The 22,678-nt window shown below is 38.2% G+C and overlaps 1 protein-coding gene across 5 annotated transcripts in view; it reads right to left on the bottom strand.

Moving 5' to 3' along the window:
- Positions 1 to 22,678, bottom strand: part of LOC144374839 (TATA box-binding protein-associated factor RNA polymerase I subunit A-like) — a 52,648-nt gene that overhangs the window by 19,017 nt on the left and 10,953 nt on the right. For 3 of the 5 annotated variants that reach the window (XM_078037609.1, XM_078037608.1, XM_078037607.1), the window contains exons 6-7: positions 17,264 to 17,394; positions 7,974 to 14,149 (exon numbers count right to left, since the gene is read on the bottom strand). In XM_078037609.1, the coding sequence (XP_077893735.1) occupies positions 17,339 to 17,394 (56 nt within the window). In that variant the 3' untranslated portion in view covers positions 7,974 to 14,149; positions 17,264 to 17,338. Of the gene's footprint in view, positions 1 to 1,277; positions 6,236 to 7,973; positions 14,150 to 17,263; positions 17,395 to 22,678 lie in introns of those variants that run through there. The other 2 variants (XM_078037610.1, XM_078037611.1) reach the window with 2 other exon arrangements.

The raw sequence follows: 22,678 nt of genomic DNA, 5'->3' as shown, positions 1-22,678 counted from the left end.
GTCATGTAGAAACAGAGCATTTAGGTGAAAAAGCACATGCAGGTGGGAAGAGGCACGTGCCTCTGGATGGGAAGAATACTTGAAAAGGAGTTTTCTTTAATTAAATGGTAAAGACCAGATAGAATTTGCTAATTAGAAAAGAGAGCAGTGTATCTGGGAGAGCTTACAACATGGCATTAAAACCTTGAAGACCGTAGGCTTTAAGTTTCATTTAGAGTGGAGAATGTCTCTGGGGGAGTAGTGGAAGGTGAAGGTGGTCAAGTGTGTGGGGTAGTATTGGAGCCCATGTGTCTCCTGCCTGCTGGAGACCTGGAGGCAGGTGTCAGGTGCCTACAGACCACCTTCTTTCCTGCCACCAGCCTAGAAGCTGGCTTCTTTCCCCCAAGGCCTGGTCCACTTTGATTACATCTTCTTAGCTGTCCCTAACTTAGTTGGTGGTGTCAATGTCCAACTCTGCAGTTTGGACCTGGCTCTGAACCCCTGGGCCATTCTAGACTTGACATTTCAGAACGTCCCTGACCCTGAGAGTGCACAGGTAGTGGACAGGGAGTCGCACCAGAAGAAACGCCACAGGCACCGAAGGTTTCTGAGGAACTTCACAAAAGAGGCCACCAGGGTCCAACACCCAGAAGAAGTGAGGGAGTGAATGCGAGAATTTTCTGGAAGGAGAACTGATGAAAAATTATGGCTGGATGTGACTTACATCCACATTCAGAAAATTGAAACTTTTTTAAAAAAATTTAATGCCTGAGAACAAAATGATGGCATTTAGCAAGACAGGGAATCAATATACTTGAATGTTGTTGATTTTAAAATAAGTTTATAATATTATTATTATTATTATTATTATTATTAGTCTTCTTAGTGGAAGTGTCTGCATCTGTCTTTCCTTCTTGACTCCCTGAATCCAATGAGCATAAAAACAATTATGGTGCCACATTTCTCTGTAACAAGCTCCAGGGCAGCACCCTGGGGACTCCATAGGTTGCCCCCTCACAGCTGGGCTCCCCTCTCCTTTTTTTTGAACTAACACCCACAAAAGTTAATTTTAATTGGAAATAAAATATGCAACAAACAAAATAAAAATACTTAATTACATATAAATCAGCCAAATAACTCATAATACATAAAAGATCACTTGATGTTTATGACAATAAAAATTGTGCTTAAATATACCAATCAAATTGAGGAGTACCACACACAATCTAAGTCTCCATTACAAATGTGCATTTTATGTCATACAACAAAATAATGTATGAAAACAATCAGTGAGCGAATGAAATATAACACAAGACAGTTTTAATTATTTACAATAACTACTTTTGACCATCTGACACTGACAAATGTGACAAGTATGTTTTATAAGACAAAGTGACCGAATTCTTTACCATAGAAACTCTATAGTATTAGGAGATCTGGCTTCAAAGACACCTTTTTCCAATGAAAATGTGTAGATTTTTTAACATTTTAATCAACCTCTCTTTTTGTCATTTTCCTTGCCTATAAAATTGAAAACATAAGACCTACATCTAATAAAGTTATTAAGAATTTAACATATTTGCTTTAAAGTTAAGTGTTTACATAAAGCAGGGGAAATTAAATTTAAATTTTTTAAAATGTTTTTTTTTTATTAATTCATTATAGTTATATACAATATTGGGGTTCATTTTGATATAAGCATATATGCATTTAATATAATTTGCTCCATTTCAGGCCTCAGTATTTCCTCTTTCCATCCCCTGACCCCTCCCCTGTTCCTCTTCCTTTAATTTCCTGTTCTTCTTTTACCCAGAATTAGACAGGCAGACAGGCAAGGGTCAAATCCAGAGAATGGAGGGACTGAAATGTCAATGCCTTCTGAGCCCTTCCTCCACCTTTATCAGAATGACTTGCCCCTGCTCCCACCTGTTGCTCAGGTAACCTGTCCCAGGGATTGTCCCTCCCTACAGGGAGTTGTTAATTATGCTCCCTTCCATCCCGGATCACTCCACCTTGGCCCCTCTAGCCCATCTGCTTCTCACCTATTGGCCATCCCGCAGAGCATCTCCTGGTTTACAGAAGGAGAGAGAAGAGGGGAAGAGAGCAGGAGAAGGAAGGAAGCCTAGGACATATAAAAAGGCGGAACACCTTCACGTCTGGGGATACCAGCTATGGCCCCCCTCCTTCCCGGGAGAAGTCTGTTACCCCTTTTGAAATAAGCCCTGCTTTATATGCCTGCCTCCGCGTGCTTTTTAATGCTATAGTTCAACATGTGAGGGAGCAGGACTGCAGGTTCACTTTCTGGGGGAGGATGCCTGCTCAGGGGGGCAGCATTCTGAGACTGCTCATCTCAGCCTCACAGTGACTCATCTCTTGCCACCACCAGGCCTGGACAAATGCTGTGGTCTTTATAATTCTGCTTATTCAAGCAGCAGAGGGGGAGTCCTGTGGTCCAGCGAGTGGGACCAGCCAGTGCTCCAGCCTTGAGCCTCTCTCCCTGGGAGGTGGATGGAGCTGTTCTAAGCCCTTACAACCAGTTATAAATTACTTTCAGCGAGCTAAGGTCAAAGGCAGGGAAAGAATAGAAAGTGACAACACTCAGGATTTATGCGGCCCCTTTACTCCAAGGAGACCAAGTACTTCAAATATATGATCTAATTTGCCCTCCTCTGATCCCTGGGAAATGGAGGGCTTGTGGGGGAGAGGGAAGTGATTAGAATCAGATAGGAGGGCTTTGGTTAGCAACCTTGAATTATCAACGAGGCAGCATGGTTTCTTCTCTTTCCGTTTCTTGAAGAAAGTGAAGCTGGCTGAAATTTCCAAAATGGCTTCTAATCTTTTTGTTTCCTTGATGAACTTGAGGAAGGTGCTAGAAGATGTTCCACATTTAGTGGGGCACCTTTGACTATATTTCTGGGGGAAGTGATGTGCTGATTCCAAAAAGTATGTTAATTATCAGGCTAAATAAACAAGCAAACTATGATGTGAAAAAATCTATGATAAGGTCATTCCTAAAAAGAAAATTAAATATTGAAAATAAATAATTATGTCTGGAATAAATGCCCAAGATTGATTTTCATACATTTGCAACTGCCATCTTAATATCCGAGTCTCTTTCATGAATGAAGTTTCCATTTCCTGCTGATAACAACGTATCTCTGAAGCCCAAGGTCATGCAGAGTTAGAACTCTGAACTCTTCCACATTTTCTACACCCCTATCTTGGTCTCTGTATCAGTTGAACTAGTCTCTGTCCTTGTCCTCCCTCACCCACCATACGCACAAAAGGCAGCAGAAAATGGCAGAAATAAACACCATAAAAGCAAAGTGAAAAGGTAAAAGGATTAAGGGAAATGACAACAGGAGAAGAGATTACAGGAATTAATGTTTCCATGTAGCTTTGGGCAAAGGTGATAAGGGGTGGGGTGACTATTTACAAGCTGCACGAGGCTGTCAGGGGAAGATTTGGGGATCTCAGAACAGAAGATGGAAATTCAGCAAAGTCACCTGGGAGAAGATCAGGATGAAGACAAGGGGATCACTCAGCCTGGTAGCCCAGAGCAATGAAAGTGAGCTCGCAGGCAAGGCAGGTGCCCTAAACGTGAGTTCAGAAATGCGCTTTTAACCTTCAAATGAATACTCGGACCAAACATCAAATGCGTGGAGTGAGTTGACCCAGGGGAGATTATAAACTATAGAAATGCTGCGAAGGGACTTCCTGCACTTCCTGTATGTAGCTGGTGGAGATGGGAGTGAAGGTATGGGCATCACTTCCTGAATATAGCTGGTGGAGGTGGGAGTGAAGGTATGGGGGCCACTTCCTGAATGTAGCTGGTGGAGGTGGGAGTGAGGGTGTAGGATTACTTCCTGTATGTAGCTGGTGGAGGTGGGAGTGAAGGTATGGGGGCCACTTCCTCTATGTAGGTGGTGGAGGTGGGAGTGAGGGTGTAGGATTACTTCCTGTATGTAGCTGGTGGAGGTGGGAGTGAAGGTGTGGGCGTCACTTCCTGAATGTAGCTGGTGGAGGTGGGAGTGAGGGTGCAGGATTACTTCCTGTATGTAGCTGGTGGAGGTGGGAGTGAAGGTATGGGGGCCACTTCCTCTATGTAGCTGGTGGAGGTGGGAGTGAGGGTGCAGGATTACTTCCTGTATGTAGCTGGTGGAGGTGGGAGTGAGGGTGCAGGATTACTTCCTGTATGTAGCTGGTGGAGGTGGGAGTGAGGGTGCAGGATTACTTCCTGTATGTATCTGGTGTAGGTGGGAATGAAGGTTTGGGGGCCACTTCCCGTAAGTAGCTGGTGGAGGCGGGAGTGAAGTAGTTGGAGTTGATTCCTGTATGTAGCTGGTGGAGGAGACAGTGAAGGTGAAGGGGTTACTTCTTGTATACAGCTGGTGGAGGAGGGAGTGAAAGTGTGGGTCACTTCCTGTATGTAGCTGGTAAAGGTGGGAGTGAATGTGTGGGGGTCACTTCCTATATGTAATGTGTAGGACTGGGTGTGGGGGTCCCTTCCTCTGTGTATCTGGTGGAGGTGGGAGTGAAGGTGTTGGGGTCACTTCCTGTATGTAGTGGGTGGGAGTGAAGGTATGGTGGTCACTTCCTGTAGCTAGCTGGTGGAGGTGTGAGTGAAAGTGTCAGTTCAGGTGAAGATCCTGGGGCTGGTGCCAAGATTCTAGCAGGCGGAGTGTTTAACATTCTGGGGCAGCACTGACTGGGCTCACTGGGTGCCACATGACACGCAGCGATTCTGTAAGCTTTTATGAAGGATCCTACACCCGAGTGACAGAGAGGGCTGTCAAACATTTGCTTAGAGTCCTACTATTTCAGACAGTCTTGACATACAGGCTGATGTATGGTATTTATTTAATAAACTTCCTAATCTATTCCAAATTGTTATCACAGCCTTAAGTCACTCTTTATTACCAATTGTGTCATAGCATTTATTTATGCCTAGCTACGGATACGCAGGTGACTAAGATAGTTCCTCCCTGGCCATCTAAATCTGAGGCTTGAAATGTAGCTAACTTTATTTTAAAGAGAAAACTAATAATTGTAAAATGTCATTAGGCAGGAATTTGGGACGTTGAGTGGAACAGGCTGTGAGTATCCGCAGGAGGCTCAGAGATTCTGTCCTGACCGAGTGTAGCACAGCGAAGCCTGGGACCTGAGTCTGGAATCTGGCTGGTACTCTTCTTACCAAACCATCGGACTTACTTTCTTTTCTTCTTTCCATGTCTTTCATGTGTGGTCTTTGCTTGTTTAACAGGGGAAATTTAACAGTAAATATAAAATGCTCCTTTAAATACCATAGCCTCAGAATATAAAGCTGGATAATAAAGAACTGTCATTATGGGGGCATTCTCTCATAATACAGCATTTAATCCCTGGAAAGGGTGCACTCTCTCTCTTTCTTCAACGTTCAGGGACACTTTACTACTGAGCTACATCCCTTTTTATCTTTTTTTAAAATTATTGAGATAGTGTCTCAGTTAGTTGAGGAGGCTGGCCTCAAACTTGCCTTAGCATCCTGAGTAACTGGGATCATTGGTATGTGACACTATGACCAGCCCCAGGGTATGATTTATTTTATGTTGCTGGGGTAGACATCCAGAAGCTTGAAAGAAGTGATGGTCCTCATGAAATGGAGTAGAAATGTCAAAACAGACTGTAGAAGAAGGGTTCAAGCAGACACAGAGAAGTAGTCATGCTAAGGTCTCTTTAAAATGGAAGAACAGTGAACTCACAGGATGACTGTATTCTTTGGGAGGCCCAGGGGATATTCTGTTGAGGTGATAAGAGATGCACTGTGAGGGGGACCTTGGCATTATTAAGAAGCTTAGTAGCCACTTCTTTCTGCAGGCTGAGCTAACAGCAGGAGTTGCTGCTACAGAACTGAACTACCGAGCAGTGTTGGTAAACAAAACATCTGGGATTCTTGTCTAAAAAACAGAAAAAAAAAAACATTTTTTTTCTTCCACAATTCTTTGACTTGCTCTTTGTTTTATTTGCTATTTAAATATCTTCCAGGGGTGTGTGCTTCCAGGAGTGCAAGATTTTTCCAGGGTAAGAGTATACCTTTGAATTAGGAAGACTTCTCAAAAGAAACAGAATCAATAATATTGATTGATTGATTGGAATTGGCTGAGGTGATTATGAAGGCTAAATCTCACAGTTTGCACCAAGCTGGAGATTCAGGAGGCCTGTTGTGTAGTTCCAGTCTGAGTCCATGTTCAAAGGCATAAGATGACTGATCTTTTAGCTAGAAGACACCAGATACAGAGAGTGAAGGCTCCATTACTCAGTCTTTCTATTGAATTCACTCCTTTAGTGAAATCAATGAGGACCACTCACTTTGGGGAGGAAAATCAGTTTACTGATTTAAAAGTTGATCTCATCAGGAAGCACCCTCACAGGCACACCCAGGATAATTTTAAATCAAATATCTGTGCACCCTGTGGCCTGATCAAGTTGACACATTAACATTAACCATCAAAGAGCTATAGATAGCATGTACTCTGGAAATTTTAGTAAGATACTTGTGTTGCAGAGAAGTGGAAGGCATAACATAATACATTCAGGGCCCACTATATGAATAAGAAAATAGGATAATACTTAGTAAGCCTCTTCAGGTTTTAGAGTTAGCACATTCTGCACTTTAGATACTGCTGCAACCATATTGCAGGTGATGTGAAAGATAGCTAAATTTGTGTGGGGCTAAGAGCAAGAAAGTATTCCATTGCACATTGAGGCTGTAGCACAGGTGAACCTGCTGTTTGACCAAATGATCAGGCAGATTTCACAGTATTAGAGATGTCTGTGGGTGGGGCTAAAGGAGGCTGCACTGAAGCCTGGGCCAAGCCCCAGATAGGAGAGTTTAGAATAGATCCCTAGGATCCTTGAAAAAACACATTCCTTCTGCAGCAGATAAATATGTATCACTTGGGAAAAAAAAACGATACTGTTTTGCTAACCCCCTAGCAGAGGACAGTAAACGATTGGTCAGAACTGGCTATTATAAGGTAAGTGCTATCAGAATCACCAAATTGGGCTTCTCAGTAATCCATGTGAATGGAAGTAGTTCATCTGCTATTAGTCTTGAATAGGTTAGAGGGTGGGTTTCAAATATATGTTGGATACAGTCCTTTGCCAGATATGTGTTTTGTAAATGTGTTTTCCCAGTCTGTGGCTAGCCTTTTCCTCTTGACAATGTGTTTTACAGAGCAACTTTTAACTTTTTAAAATTGTAATTTTAACTACATCAGCTTATTGATGATTTCTTTGTATCTAAGAAATCATCACAGCACCCAAATTTTTCTAGGGTTTTGTCTATGTCATCTTCTAGGAGTTTTGTGTTTTGTACCTAGGTCTATATGATCCATTTTGAGTTACTGTTTTGTAAAGAGCCTGTCCTTTTCAATTTTTATTTTGGCTTATACTTTATTTCTCTTTTATGCTGCTGTAAAGAACTAGGAGACTTATTTTGTTAACATAAATCTATACATATTTGCAACTAGCCTTTGCCTTCCAGTTTTAATCAACCAGGTAATTAGAGGAGCCCCCTAAGTTGCTTAAAGATACCACTTAGAGTGAAAGTTTGCTTACTGAACAATTAACAATTAAACCACAGATTGTTAATGTAGTTTCCAATGTGCCAAACACTTATTAATGATAATGATGGATTTATATTTTTTAAAGCTTTTCTTTTAAATTTATAATACACTCTACACATCTCAGTTTTTGGATTTTTTTTTTTTTTTGCCCCTGGTAGACTAAGCCCAAGAATAAAAATTTGTGTGCATTTGGTGGAAGGAATAATGAGATTTTTCTCCCTGTGGTGTGGATGAAATAAATCATGTCTACAATACTTTGTGGAGTTCATGGTTGATGCTAGATGACTCTTGGTCTGTGTTCAGTAAGTGTAGATGCTCAAAAAAAAAAAAAAAAGGAAAAAGGCAATAAAAAATAATCACAATAATAAAATACAGAAACAAGAAAAATTGGTAACACATTTTTAATGGAAAAATAATTTGATACTAAGCTAAGGAACGAAACAATGCTGTGCACAGAGTGATGGTTAATTCAATGCATTAATTTGTTGGGTTACGAGATTGCCAGATTTGTTCAAACATTATTTTGGGGGTTTCTGTGAAAGTATTTTTGGTTAAGATTAGCATTTAAATTTATAGACTGTGTAAAGATTATTGCCCTGCCTAATGTGGGTGGTCTTCATCTAATCAATTGAAGGCCTGATTAGGACAAAAAGGCTCAGCCTTCAACTAGTGGAAAACACTTTTTTTCTGTCTGACTACTTCAAACTGGGATGTTAATTTTTTTTCTACTTTCAGACTTAAACGGAAATATGAATTCTTCTTGGATCTTGAGCCTGCTGTTTTTGGTAACTGTACTATCGCTGGCTTTCCTGGTCGTAGGCTTTCAGGTTCAGGCTATAATCCCACTATCAGCTCTCCTGGGTCTCCAGCTTGCTGACTCACTCTGCAGCTCTTGAACTTTCCAGTCACTATAATCTCATGAACGCTTCCTTAAAATCAATTCCTCTGTATATATCCTGTTCTGTTTCTCTAGAGAACCCTGGTGAATACACATGGGTTTGTTTGCTAGTCTTTCAACACTAATGGCTATATTTACTTTGAAATGTACGAAATTTGCCAATTGATAATTAAAGAAAGCTCATTACCAGGCAAATACAAAAAAAAATCATTTCCCTTTGAAAGATAATATTTACATTATAGAAACACTGAAAAAAAATCTAGTAAACTAATAAAAACAAAAATGCAAATTTCTTGCAGCAAATTGGTTGTGTCTTCAAATACATTCTAAATTATTAATTTACTAAAGAGTAAATATCTCTCTTTAAATATAATGTTACTATGGTTAACATAAAAATTATAATGTTTTATTTTTCTTTAGTGTAATTGTATTAAAAGTTTGTTGAGGGGGAAATAGAAGAAAAGCCAAAGAATTCAAATTTTCTCTGAACTTCTAAACTTTTTTTGAACCATTAACTACTTGTTCAATTCCCAATCTCTGTATGCAGTTAAATAACCAAGTTGAAGGTGTTCATATTAGAGTGTAAATTCCAACATATTATCACTTCTGCTTTATTCGCTGTGGCATTTCAAGTACTTTATTTTTTTTAAAAAAAACTTTAAGGCATAATATTATTTAGAGAAGATCTAGATTCACAACAAACCTAAGAGGAAGATATGGAGATTTCTCATAACATCCTTTGCCTTTCTCTGTCTTCCCTGTTAAACAATATCCCCCACCAAAACTGATGAAGCTATTAAAACTGATGAAGCTAAATCACTACATCATTATCACCTGAAGTCCACCATTTATATGAGGGATAACTCTTGGTGCTATATATTTTATGGGTTTGGACAAATTTAAAATAACATTGTATTATCATAGAGTGGTGATGGGCCCTAAATCCTGGGCTTCACCTGTTGATTTTCCCTCTCTCTAATCCCCAGCAACCAGTGACTATTTTTTTTTACTGTCTCCATAGTTTTCCCAATTTTTAAATAAATTTCTGGCACAGGGATATTAAAAAAGTATTTATCAAGGTAACTGACAGTTTCCAGTTTGATAATTAATGATAAGAACCCATTTTACACCATAACTGGCACAGTTGACCAATCTTTTTCCTTTCTGAAATGCTTCCTTTTTGGTTTAACATTATTTTCTTTCTTGTTTACTGGGTATTTCTTCCCAATGTTCTGGATTCTTGACCTCATTGTAATACTCTGAAGGCCTCCATACTTGGTCCTCCATTTTCCCCTTGGATAATGACTAATCCCATTGTTTGAAATACTATCCAGATGTTGAGACTCCAGATTTTTTTCTCTAGATCTTAACTTTATCCTGAGGCCCAGACTTATATTCTTTTCCAGCTTTACTCAAGTATGATTGACAAATGAAAATCGTATGTATTTGAACATCTCCCATTTCCCCCAGCACCAGCCCCTGTTACCACCATTTTGTTCTCCTTTTGTATGATTTTTTCTCCAGATGGCATATTGTAGTGAGGGCACACAGTATTTGTGTTTCTGTACATAGCTTATTTCACTTAGGATAAACTTCTCCAGGTTCATCTATATTGTCATCAATGGCAGGATATCCTTCTCTTTGAAGGATGAATAATATTTTATATCTACATCATGGTATGGTTTAGATAGTAGGTGTCCCCAAAAGCACAGGTGTGAGACAATGCAAGAATATTCACAGGTGAAATGATTGGTTTATGAGAGCCTTAACCCAATCAGTGAATTAACTCCTTAACAGGGATTAATGGAGTGTTAACTGTAGGCTGGTAAGGTGTAGCTGGAAGACATGTGTTTCTGGGTTTCAAGTCTTTGGGGTCTATATTTGGTGAGCTGAATTTAGTCTATCAGTGCTTCCTGATCATCATGTGAGATGATTGCCTTCACCACACACTTCTGCCATAATGTTCTGCCTTACCTCAATCCTGGAGGAATGGAGCTGGCTGTCTGTGGACTGAGACCTCTGAATGAGCCCCCAAATAAACGTTTCCTCCTCTAAAATTGCTCTTATCAGGTCTTTTAGTCACAGCAGTGAAAAAGCTGACTAAAACACTTCACCATTTATTTATTGATCCACTGATGTTTACTTAGTTTGATTCCATTTCTTGGCTATTCTGAATGATACTGCAGTGAGCAAGAAAGCACAGCTGTCTCCTCAACACTCTGACCTCATTTCCTTTGGATATACCAAGAAGCAGGATTTCTGGATCATGTGATGGTTCAATTTTTAACTTTTTGAGGAGCTTCCATACAATTTCCCAATAGCCACACCAATTTACATCCCCACCAAAAAGGCTTTCTCTCTTCCATATCATTCCAATGCTTGTTATCTTATGCAATAAGATGAATGAAAGTATTATGTTAAAGAGGCCAGAAGGTGACACATTGTATACTTACATGAGGCAATTTATTTGGTAGCCTTTTTGATTCCATTTATATGGCAAATTGTAGTGATTTCCAGTGGCTTGTGCAGGGGAAGACACTGACTGCAAAAATGGCATGAGGCAACTTTTTGGAGTGATGGAAATATTTTATATCTTAATTGTGGCAGTGGAGTGGTGTTTACAAGATTATATACATTTGACAAAATTCATCACATCACATCCATACAGTGTGTGATAATTTTTTCATGTGTGCAAATTTTTCTTCAATAAACTTGAATTAAAATCCTCCTCAGGGGCTGGGATTGTGGCTCAGTGGCAGAATGCTTGCCTAGCACGTGTGAAGCACTGGGTTCAATCCACTGTGTGTGTGTATAATATATATTACACATAAATTTTAAAAATTATATATTTTTTATAATTTTTAAAATATATATAATTTTAAAAAATCCTTTCTCAGATGTCTTCTCATTGCAATTAAATAGATTCAAAATACGTTTTCTTCTATTTGCCCTAACTCTTTGGTGTGCCTGAAAACTTCTTTCTCTAGGTATTTGAATGACTGACTACATTTAGTTCAGAAGTCAATCTGTCAGAATCTTTTCCTCTGAGGAAAGTTTAAAATAGGTTCTTTCCTCTCCTTCAAGTCGAACTCTATCCCATTCGTTGTCTTACACAGTTAGCACTTTTGTGTCTAAAATCATTCTTCCCTCTCCTTCAAGTCCTACTCTATCCTATTTTCCTGTTTTATGTACTTAACACTACTCAAATGGTCTTACAGGTGCATTTATTTTCATCTCCCTGCCCCCTGTCCTCATTCATCTGCAAAGGACAGTAGGGGAATGGAAACTGTCAATTGGATTCACTGCTGATTCTCCCAAAGGCATATTGTAGGCGCTGAATGAATAAATGAATAGCAGGTGACTGGATGACTGACTAACTGAAATTTAAACCAGAATTGTAAAACACTGGCACTTCTGTTTAATTGAAGCATTATGGTGCTAAGAATGTGGATCGATGATCATAATGGAGTATGTACTTAAAACATACACATCCATCATAGGCATTTGTTAAGGTCTTTCCATGTGAATGGCACTGAGTTATATGTGGAGGTCAATTATTTTGAAGGAAACAGTCTGTCAATCATTTTCACCCAATTTTTCGAACTTTCTTTGAAGAATTTCAGGGAAAAAGTCTCTTAGTTCTAACATCTGTGAGAAGCTTGTGGAGTGTGTGAGAGTAAGTCATATTTTTCCATTTGTTAGGAGTGTTTATAGATTCTTTGATAGATTTAAGAAATTTTGAAAACATGTATTATTTTCTGTAACAAATAACAATCAACATAGTAAAAACATATGTTGCTTTTGTAGGTGTATTTTAAAAAATAATAATATCCCCAACTCTATTTTTAGAAACATGAAGGGTGGCACTGCATTGGATATCTAAAAGTATGAGTAACTGGGCAGAAAACAATCACTTCACTGATGTTTAACCTGGTGACCATTTTGAGAAATGCTTATTAAAATATGTTACAAATGTGTGGTGTATAGTGGTTTGATATGAAGTGTCCTCTAAAAGTTTATGTGTGTGACAATGCAAGGTTGTTCAGAGGTGAAATGATTAGATCATGAGAACTATAACCTAATCAGTGGATTAATCCACTGATATGGATTGACTGCATGGTAACAGTAAGCACCCTCTTCTTTTAGAATGCACCCCCTTCTGATTGCTTTCCTCCTCCATGCCCTTCCACCGTGATGTTCTGCCTTACCTTAGGCCCAGCTGTCTACGGACTGAGACCTCTGAAACTATAAGCCAAAATGCACTTTTCATTCTCTCATTATTCTTGCCAGATCTCTGGTCATAAGAATGGAAAAGCTAACTAAAATTATATACACATATATATAGAATGTGGGGTGTGTTTGTGTATTTATATCTGGTTTAGTTTTTTTTTTTTTTTTGAGAGGCTGCGAATCAAACCTAGGTCCTTGCACATGCTAAACATGTGCTTTGCCACTGAGCCACATCTCCATCTCTGAGCTTGTATATTTTCATATGTAAAGAAATCTGAACCCAGACTACCTATGGGAACATAAGAGCAGTTAATAAGAAACACATACACACACACACAGCAACACAGAACTGTTCTTTATGGTGGCTATGATCTAGAACTTATTCTAGTATTTTATATTATTTTTTTTGTCTTTTTATATTTTATTTTTGAAGAGCTTATCAGACCAAAAAAAATCAAGGAGGAAAAACCCTCTTCATGGATTCAGCATTGTGCTTCAGGGGCCCAAATGATTCACTGCAGTGACACCTCTCCCTTCTGGACAGTAATAGTGAGGTGGAAGCAGGGGATGCAGATGTGGATGTGACAGCAGTTCATGATGCTGTTTGTCACCTCTGCTTCAGACCCTCTCATTCCCCTTCTTCTCAGAAGTGAATAACATATTCTTAGTATATACTTAGTGACAGTGAAAATCAAACATTCCTGCAAATTATGTTTTATTTAAGTAGCACCAGATCAAGTGAAGTTACAGTAATTCTGCTGCTTCACTTATTAAATGGCATAAGTTCATTAAAATGTTCAAAGTGTCAAGTCCCAATCTTGGGACTGGGGTGTAGCTCAGTGGAAAAAATGTTAGTATAGCATGCCTGAGACCCAGGTTTGATCCCTAGAAGCTAAAAAATAATCCTAATCTTAAATATTTTGCTATAATTTCTATTTTTCTGTTAGCTAGAATGTCTGGAATTTAGCTGTATTTAGTGTCACTAGGAGACCAGTATATGGTTTCATTTAATAAGTAAAATGATTATTTTGTAACTGGTAGACATAATTTTCATTTCTTTCATTGTGAATGATAAAACAGTATGTACTTACTTTGTACTTCCTTTTTCATTTCCTATTTTATTTGTTTTTCAATTCCACATATACTCGATATAATAAATCTAGAGTGCCACTATATACTTTATATTGAACCCTTTCTAAGGGATGTTTTAAAGATCCTGTTGTCTAGTATTCTTTGATATAGAAATTATAGTAAAAGTAATACTTTTGTGACCCACTTCAAACAATTATCTCCTTTTTCCCGAACTCTTTTAAGTACTAAACATTATATTCTTAGCACCCCACAAAATACCTTGGTTTGTTAGGCCACCTCTCTGGAGTAGGTATTGCTTACTTACTTTTGCTTCTTGACTTTGACCAGAGGAGTTCTTTAAACTCTGCGGTTAGGAAGAAAACATAAAGGTTATTTGAACATGACACAGCAGAATGAAAACCATATACAGTATCTTACTCGTTCATCTCAAAGGAGTAACTAGGGCAACAAGAGAATGAGGAACATAAGAAAAATAGGTCTTACTTGCTGTCCATTTGCAACCTGGTGGGTACCAGAGTAGAGGCTTTCAAATAAAATAAAGTAAGTCCCACTGTGAGACACACAATAGCTAGTTTCCTGTTCTCAGGTTCAATAGTTAGAAAATGCCAAAGCTGGTATCTGAGCCAACTCTGCTCAGACTAGTGCACTACAATACCTCCACTTCAGGAGATGTCTGTATGATGTACAATCACATCTTTGTACTAATATTTTTGTATCTTTTCTGGTTGGGCTAGGATTTGTGTCTTTGTTTAAATGACTCTGGTCTAGGATTATGTTCAGTGTGTCTTAAACCATTCTTGCCTGGTGCTGTCTAATATGGGGCTGATCTGTTCTCTATATCAGGGTCTTTATAATTAATTGCAAAAAATCATCAGTCTATTTATTGGTCTACAGTAACAAGAAATCAAGGTTATAAATATGCTGCTGACAGTCTTGTTGAAAGGATGCAGCCCTCCTGAACTTTCTTCCTGTAACCTAAAGGCCTCCAGGTATTTAGCACTCTGGGAGTAATGTAACTGAGGGCTTTCAGGTCCTGAATTTCTGTTTCTGAGCTCTTTGCTTGCTGCTTTCGTGGACAACATTCTCTTGCTTGAGGGGCTGGGGAGATTTTTTGAAGAAACAGGCACTCCTGAACACTGGGTCAGAGCTGAAAACAAATAGTTGTCATACTTCTTAGGAAGTATCACGGGAAGTATGCAGTTAAATCACTTGTCTGGGTAATAACAGTTCTGGTTTCTATGCTTGAATCATTTTATGTCCAAGAATCATGTCAATGTTGGTTTTAAAATATGCATGACATCCAAACTGGTTGTCTAAAATTTTTCCATTGAAAGTGTTTTTCTTAAATAAATATTTCAGCATTTCCCCTCACATAGACAACAAAAAATGAGAAACTGAAGCTTATGATGAAAATAAACATTTAGACATCATCTGAAAAATCAAGATTAAATTCAAACTGATACAGTGAATAATACTTTGCTTTTTTGACAGATCTCCAAAAATTCATTTTTGACACATTCTGTCCGTATATTCCAATTTACTAATTATAACTCAATTTAAAAATTTTTTAAAGACTGCCTGCTATCTGCTTTGTCCATGAGAGTATTCCCTAACCCTCTAACCCTAACACCCAACCCTAACCATAACCCCTAACCCCTAACCCCAACCCCTAACCCTAAACCCTAAAACCTAACCCCAACACTAACCCCCAACCCTAACCCTAAATCCTAAACCCTAACCCTAACCCCTAAACTCTAACCCCTAAACCCTATCCCCTAAACCCTAACCCCGACCTCTGACCCCTGACCCTAACCCCTAACCCTAAACCTAACAATAACCCTAACCCTAAAACCCTAACCATAAAATCCTAACCTAAAAACCCTAACCCTAACCCTAACCCTAAAACCCTAACCCCAAAACCCTAACCCTAACCCAAAAACCCTAACCCAAAACCCTAACCCTAAAACCCTAACCCAAAAACTCTAACCCTAAAACCCTCACCCTCACCCTCACCCTCACCCCTAACCCCTACACCCTCAATCTAAACCCTAAAGCTAAACCTAACCCTAACCCCAAACCCTCACCCTCACCCTAAACCCTAACCCCAACCCAATCCCTAACCAACCCTAAGCCTTAGTCCTTGCCCCAGCCCCTAACCCCTAGCCCTAGCCCCAACCCCAACCCTAACCCATAACCTTAGCCCTAGCCCCAGCCCCTAACCCATAACCCCTAACCCTAACCCCAACCCCAACCCTACCCCTACCCCTAACCCTAAACCCTAACAACCCTAACCCTAAACCTTAAACCCTAACCCTAAACCCTAACACTAACACTAACCTGAAACCCTAACCTCTAACCCCAAACCCTAACCCCTAACCCTAAACCCAAACCCCAACCCCAAACCCAAACGCATAACCCCCAACCCAACCCCAACCCCTAAACCCTAACCCTAAAACCTAATCCCACCCCTCACCCTCACCCTCAACTTAACCCTAACCAACCCTAACCCTAACCCTAAACCCTAAACCTAACTCTAAACCTAACCCTAACCACCAAAACCACCCTAACCCTAAAAACCCTAACCCTAAACCCCTAACCCAACCCCAACCCTAACCCTAACACTAACCCTAAACACGACCCCTGACCCTAACGCCTAACACTAACCCTAAAAATAACCCTAACCCTAAAACCCTAACCCTAACCCTAAAACCCTCACCCTCATTCCTCAACCCAAAACCCTAACCCCTACACCTTCACCCTAAACCCTAAACCTAACCCTAACCCCTCACTCCTCACCCTAAACCCTAAACCCAACCCCAACCCTAAGCCCTAGCCCTAGCCACAGCCCCTAACCCCTAGCCCTAACCTCAACCCCAACCCTAACCCCTAACCCTAACTCTAACCCTCTAACCCTAACACCCTAACCCTAACCTTAACCCTAACCCTAACCCCAACCCTACACCTACCCCTACCCCTAAACCCTAACAACCCTAACCCTAACAACCCTAACCCTAACCCTAACAACCCTAAACCCTAACCCCACCCCTCACCCTAACCCTAACCAACCCTAACCCTAAACCCTAACCCCCTAACCCTAACCCTAACCCCCAACCCTAACCCTAACCACCCTAACCCTAACCACCCTAACCCTAACCACCCTAACCCTAACCACACTAACCCTAACCGCCCTAACCCTAACCTTAACCCTAAACCCTCACCCCCACCCTCACCCTAACCCCTAAACCCAACCCCTAACCCTAACCCTAACCCTCTAACCCTAACCAACCCTAAACCCTAACCCTAACACTAACACCCTAACCCCCACCCCCTAACCCTTAACCCTAACAATTTTCTCCATTAAATTTCCTCCTGATCAATAAAGATAATTAGAAATGCAATCTCGCATAGGCTTAAGACAAAAATAAAACCAATACAATTTTATGAAAAGTCTACTTACCTCTACATAACTCTTCACAACAGGGTCCCAAACTCCAGGAGTTTTAATCAATCCACAAATATTTACAGATGTCTTTCAGCTGTCACTGAGCATACTTTGAGTTGCTGAACTGTATGCATAATCATCTTCATCTGCCCGAAGATAAAATATATTTTAAAGTCATTTGGTGAAGGCCCAGAGTTCAATACCCAGCATCACAAAAAACAAAAAAGAGAGAGAAAAGTCGTTTAGTATTGAGAACTTCTGTTAAGACAATAGTAAACTGAGCTATTGTTAAAAGAATAATACATCATGCTCAAGTGGGATCTACTCTAGGAATGCAAGGTTGGCTTAACAACTGAAAATCTATTAATGTAAATAAAGATCTAATGATCTAAACCAAATCAGCAGACCAAAGAACAAAAACTACATGATCATCTTGTGACCATAGACAATCTAGGAACTTTCCACAATCTGATTAAACAGTATCTATGAAAAACCCACAGTAAACATGAAATTTAATAGTGATAGATTGGATGCTTTTTTCCCTAAAATCAAGAACAAGATAAGAATGTCCCCTCTCACTATTTCTATTCATTATACTGGAGGTTTTAGCTAGGGCTTTCAGCAAATTATAGAAAAGACGTCTAGACTGAAAAGGAAAACTATATTTTCTGTCTAGAAAATTCGAAAATTCCATTAAAATTTATTAGAATTAATAAATGAATTCATCAATGTTGCCAGGTACAAGATAAATACAAAAAAATGAATTTACAATGAAGAAGCAAACAATGAAATTAGGAAAACAATGCCATTTGTAAAAGCATCAAAAACTAAAAATAAAAGATGTAAGTTTTACGAAAGAGATGAAAAGTTCCATCTGAAAAGTAATATTGTTGAAACAAGTTTCAAAAGACCCAAATAAATATAAAGACACCTCAGATACACAGGTTGGAAGACCACTATTGTTAAGCTAGTCTACAGAGTCCTATAATTCCTATCAAAACCACAGGTAATCTTTTTGTATAAATAGACAAGCTAACTATAATTTATATGAAAATCCCAGGGACTGAAAATAGAATAAAAAATTTTTTAAAAGAACAAAGTTGGAAGATTTATTTATTACAAAGCTACAGTAAGCAAGACAGTATGATATAGGTGTAAGGAGGAAAATACATAGATCAATGACAGAAAATTGAGTGTAGAGAAACAACACCTTCATGTTTATGGTATCTGATTTTCAAGAAGGGTACCAAGACAATTCAGTAAGAAAATACTTGTTTTCAACAACTATGTTGGCACAACTGGACATTCACATGCATAATAATTTAGTTAGATTGTTTCCTAACTCATATCACACACAAGAGTTAACTCAAAATAGATTAAAGACCTAAATGCTAGAGTTAAAATTATAAAACTCTTGTAAGTGAAAATCTTTGTGTCTTTGAAGTGGGCAATGGTTTCTTGGATATGCCATCAAAACCATAAGCAACAAAAGCAAAAGCACATAATTGGACTTCATCAAAATAAAAAAAAATTGTGTGTTTCAAAGGACATCAGCAAGCAAGTAAAAATGCAAACTACAGAATAGGAGAAAATATCTCCTATTAAGAGACTTCTGTCTAGAACATATAAAGAACTCATGACCCAATAACTAAAAATTAATGGTTGGTTTAATCAAAGTGTATGCAAAGATAAAAATTATTCCAAAGGCATACAAATGGCTCACAGGCACATAAAAAGAGCTCAACATAATTTGTCCCTATAGAAATGCAAATTAAAATCACAGATACCATGGACTTTAGTACCCTTCCATTGATAATGGTGGTAATTTAAAATAGTGCAGCTATTTTGGAAAACAATCTAGTGCTCCTTCCAAAGGTTAAACATAGTTATATAATCCAGAAATCTCAGTCTTAGGAACATATTGAAGAAAAATAAAACTGTACATAAATATTCACAGCAATATTATTCAAAAGTAGAAACCACCCAAATGTCTATCAATTGATAAATGTGGAATGATTAAATGTGGTATCTCTATACAATGGCATGTTATTCAACAACAAAAAGGAATGAAATACAGTTACTTGCAACCTTAAAATCATTATGCTAAGTGAGCACATATTGTACAAATGGTTCCACTTGCATGAGATTCCCAGAATAAATAAATCTCTAAAGATAGAAAGTAGATTAGTGGTTGCCTAGAAGCTTACGAAGAAATGGAGAGTTCAGGGTTTCTTTCTGAGGTGATGAAAATGTTCCAAATTTAATTGTGGTAAAGATTACTGGGAAAATCTATAAATATATTAAAAACTATATGCTTTAAGTGGGTATGTTTATGTGGCATATAAACTATATTCTCAATTTTCAATAAAGCTATTATTTTTTTTAAATATGATACCACTATACCCAATAAACTAACGGATATAAAAAAATTCTGAAATTAACAAATGTTAAGGAACATATTGACAAAAGAAAACCCTAATCAGATTACCAGTGGAATATAAATTGGCACTACTTTTGAAAGAGTTTAGCATATTATATATTGCCATGGTTTTTGTTGCCCAAAGACACACTATGATTACTGGCTTGGGCCTCAGTGTGGTACTATGGGAGATGAAAACAGTGGGGGATGGAGCTTTGTGGGAGGTCCTCAGGTCCTCAGGCTAATTCTCATGTAGCCTCCTGTGTTCTCACAAGAGGATTGTTAGAACAGAAACAGCCTGGCTCCACCCTCCTTTTCCGTGGCACTCATATTCAAGATGTGACCACTTGCTTCTACCTACTGTAGAGCCACCCAATCTTGGACACTGAATCTCCAAAACTATGAACTTAAATAAACCTTTTCTCTTTGTAAAGTTAGCTTCCTAAGGTATTTCATACAGTGACAAAGATGCATATACTTTATGACAATTCTACTCCTAGCAATGCATGCTTATGAAGGGTTAATTTCAAAGCAGCATTAAACTATAATACACTAAAGGCCATCAATAACAGAAAGAATAATTAGTGCGATAACATACATTTTTTAGCAGTAAAAATAAACTAGAGTTATATTCAACAATACAATTGTCTTAAACCAATGTTGAATAAAATATGCAAGGCCCCAAAAATAAACACAGTAAAAAATTATATATAGCCAAGAAATTCATATATAAGCAAAACCAATTTTGTTTACCATTTAAAGAAAAGCAAGAGAATGAAAACCCTAAAAGACCTTACAATGATTTTCGTGATACAGAATGGGATGAAGTATGATCAGGAAAGCATACATAGAAAACTTTTACATTAAGGTGACAGCAATGCTGTGTTCCTTAATCTGGATAGTAGTTAGAGGAATGCAACTTTAAATTTATGCATTACAGCACTCATTTATTTCATATGTTTTTCTTGTCTACATTATATTCCATAACATTAAGGTTTAAACAGCAACAACTAGTAGAAGCACAACATAATACCACAATAAAAACAGGTGTTGATATTCTTTTCTAAGTGAACCAATATGGACTCCATATTGCTCCATACAGTATCTCACCTTCATCTCTCATAGCCAGAGAACAAAATGTCAGTTGCATAAAAGTACTGAATCTAGTCATGAGAGTGACAGTCTAAATGTCATATTACAATTGCTTTAGTCAAATATTTGCTCAAGATTTTTCTAACCATGTGTAATAAAAAAGTAAATAATGATTGTAAAACTCACCTAATAAATTAATATCAATAAGCCTTTTTAAAAGGAAAATTTATACCAGAAATGACAGCAAGGTTAAAATAGAGGAAAAAAGAAAATTATATCAGAAATGATAGCAAAGTTAAAAGAAATAGAAGACAAACACGTGACATCAAAAGATGGCTTAATCTAAATAAGAAGATACAGCATAAAATATACCTGAAAAAACTTAGAACAATTAAAAAGCAAGAGATGAAAAGCCAAATGACATAGGCTGAACAGGCAGCTGATATAGAAGGTTTAAAGTATTAATGAATCAGGTGCCAGGGCAGGTTTCGAAGAATCTTAAAGGACAGAGGGTATGATAGATGAAGAAACTGCAAAAATGTCACAAGATTAACATTAGGGCCTTCGAGAAGAATCTTGGGAGACAAGAAGAGGTAACACAAGAAGGAGGATGGGAACCAAGATTGGTGAAATCTACATGCCTAGGGACAAAAGAAATATTACTTACTACATAAGGATAATAAGGAAATAGTGTTTATCACCTATAAGGTGATAAATACCAGGGCTAAAATTGGGATGAAGGATGTGAAAAAAAAATACTTAATTCTAGAGAAGCTATGGAGGAAAACTACACAAGGGAAAGAAAAGTGCAGAGAATCACGTAGCTTCAAAGAATGTATACCTGGGAGTAGGAGAGGATGATATCACCGAAGAAGGTTAAGAGAAGGGGAACTCAGCCTGAGAACTGAGTGCTCAATTTTTGGTATGGCCAGTAAATCAAAAAAATTGCATTTTAACCTTTGTACAGAAATTACTTTTTATCTTGCCGTATTCTTTAAATGTTATTCTGGGGAACAATAATATGGAACACACTAAACTCTACTCTAAAAACACAAGAAGAAGAGTTTATTACATACAATAATGGCTGCTAAAGAAAATTTATAACCTTTCTCATAAATTCAAAGACTCTCCTAGATCAAACTCCAACCAGCTCCTCTAAGCCTAGTCCCTCTTTGGACTATGCCCCAATCCTGGCCTACCTATAAAGACTTTAAGAAACACTATTTCTTCTTTTTTTAAAAAAATATTTTTTAGTTATAGATGGATGCAATATCTTTATTTCATTTTATTTATTTTTATGTGGTGCTGAGGATTGAACCCAGTGTCTCATGTGTGAGGCAAGTGCTCTGCCACTGAGCCACAACCCCAGCCCCAAGAAACACTAAGATAATTTCTAATGCGAGGCTATATCCCTAGGATAACCTTAGGGCTCCTTAAAGGGTATACTCAAGGCTGCCTAAAGAATTTAGTTTGTTCTAGCCAACACTTCTAAAGATAGGGCTCCTGACTCTCTGTGGGAGAGTATATGCCTCACTTGCATAAACCCAGTTAGTAAATCCAGATGGGTTTCACATGGACTGCCCTTCTTTAGAATTTTTCACTTTTCTTACTCTACTCAAGGCACTGTCATCCCCCCAACTTTTCTATTTAAGACACTGAATCGCCTCTATACAAACTGCAATGGAGCTTAGCTCCTAACCTACTGAATGTGTTTTCACCACTGAGGTCCAGCTGTTTACCTGTGACCAAAATTTTAAAAATCATTAAAATGGTCATGAATTTAGCAATAAATCATCTCATTTATGACCTAGAAGTTTTATGATATATCAGAAATATCATAAAGGATGATCAAGAATTTATCTGAATGAAGTCAGTAGATAGATTACTAGATTACTCCTTAAGATCCCTTCTGCTCTTCA

The sequence above is a fragment of the Ictidomys tridecemlineatus genome, unplaced genomic scaffold, assembly GCF_052094955.1.
Source record: "Ictidomys tridecemlineatus isolate mIctTri1 unplaced genomic scaffold, mIctTri1.hap1 Scaffold_905, whole genome shotgun sequence".
Lineage (NCBI taxonomy): Eukaryota > Metazoa > Chordata > Mammalia > Rodentia > Sciuridae > Ictidomys > Ictidomys tridecemlineatus.
Note: the sequence above shows the minus strand (reverse complement) of the source record. Positions and strands in the feature narration are given on the sequence as shown.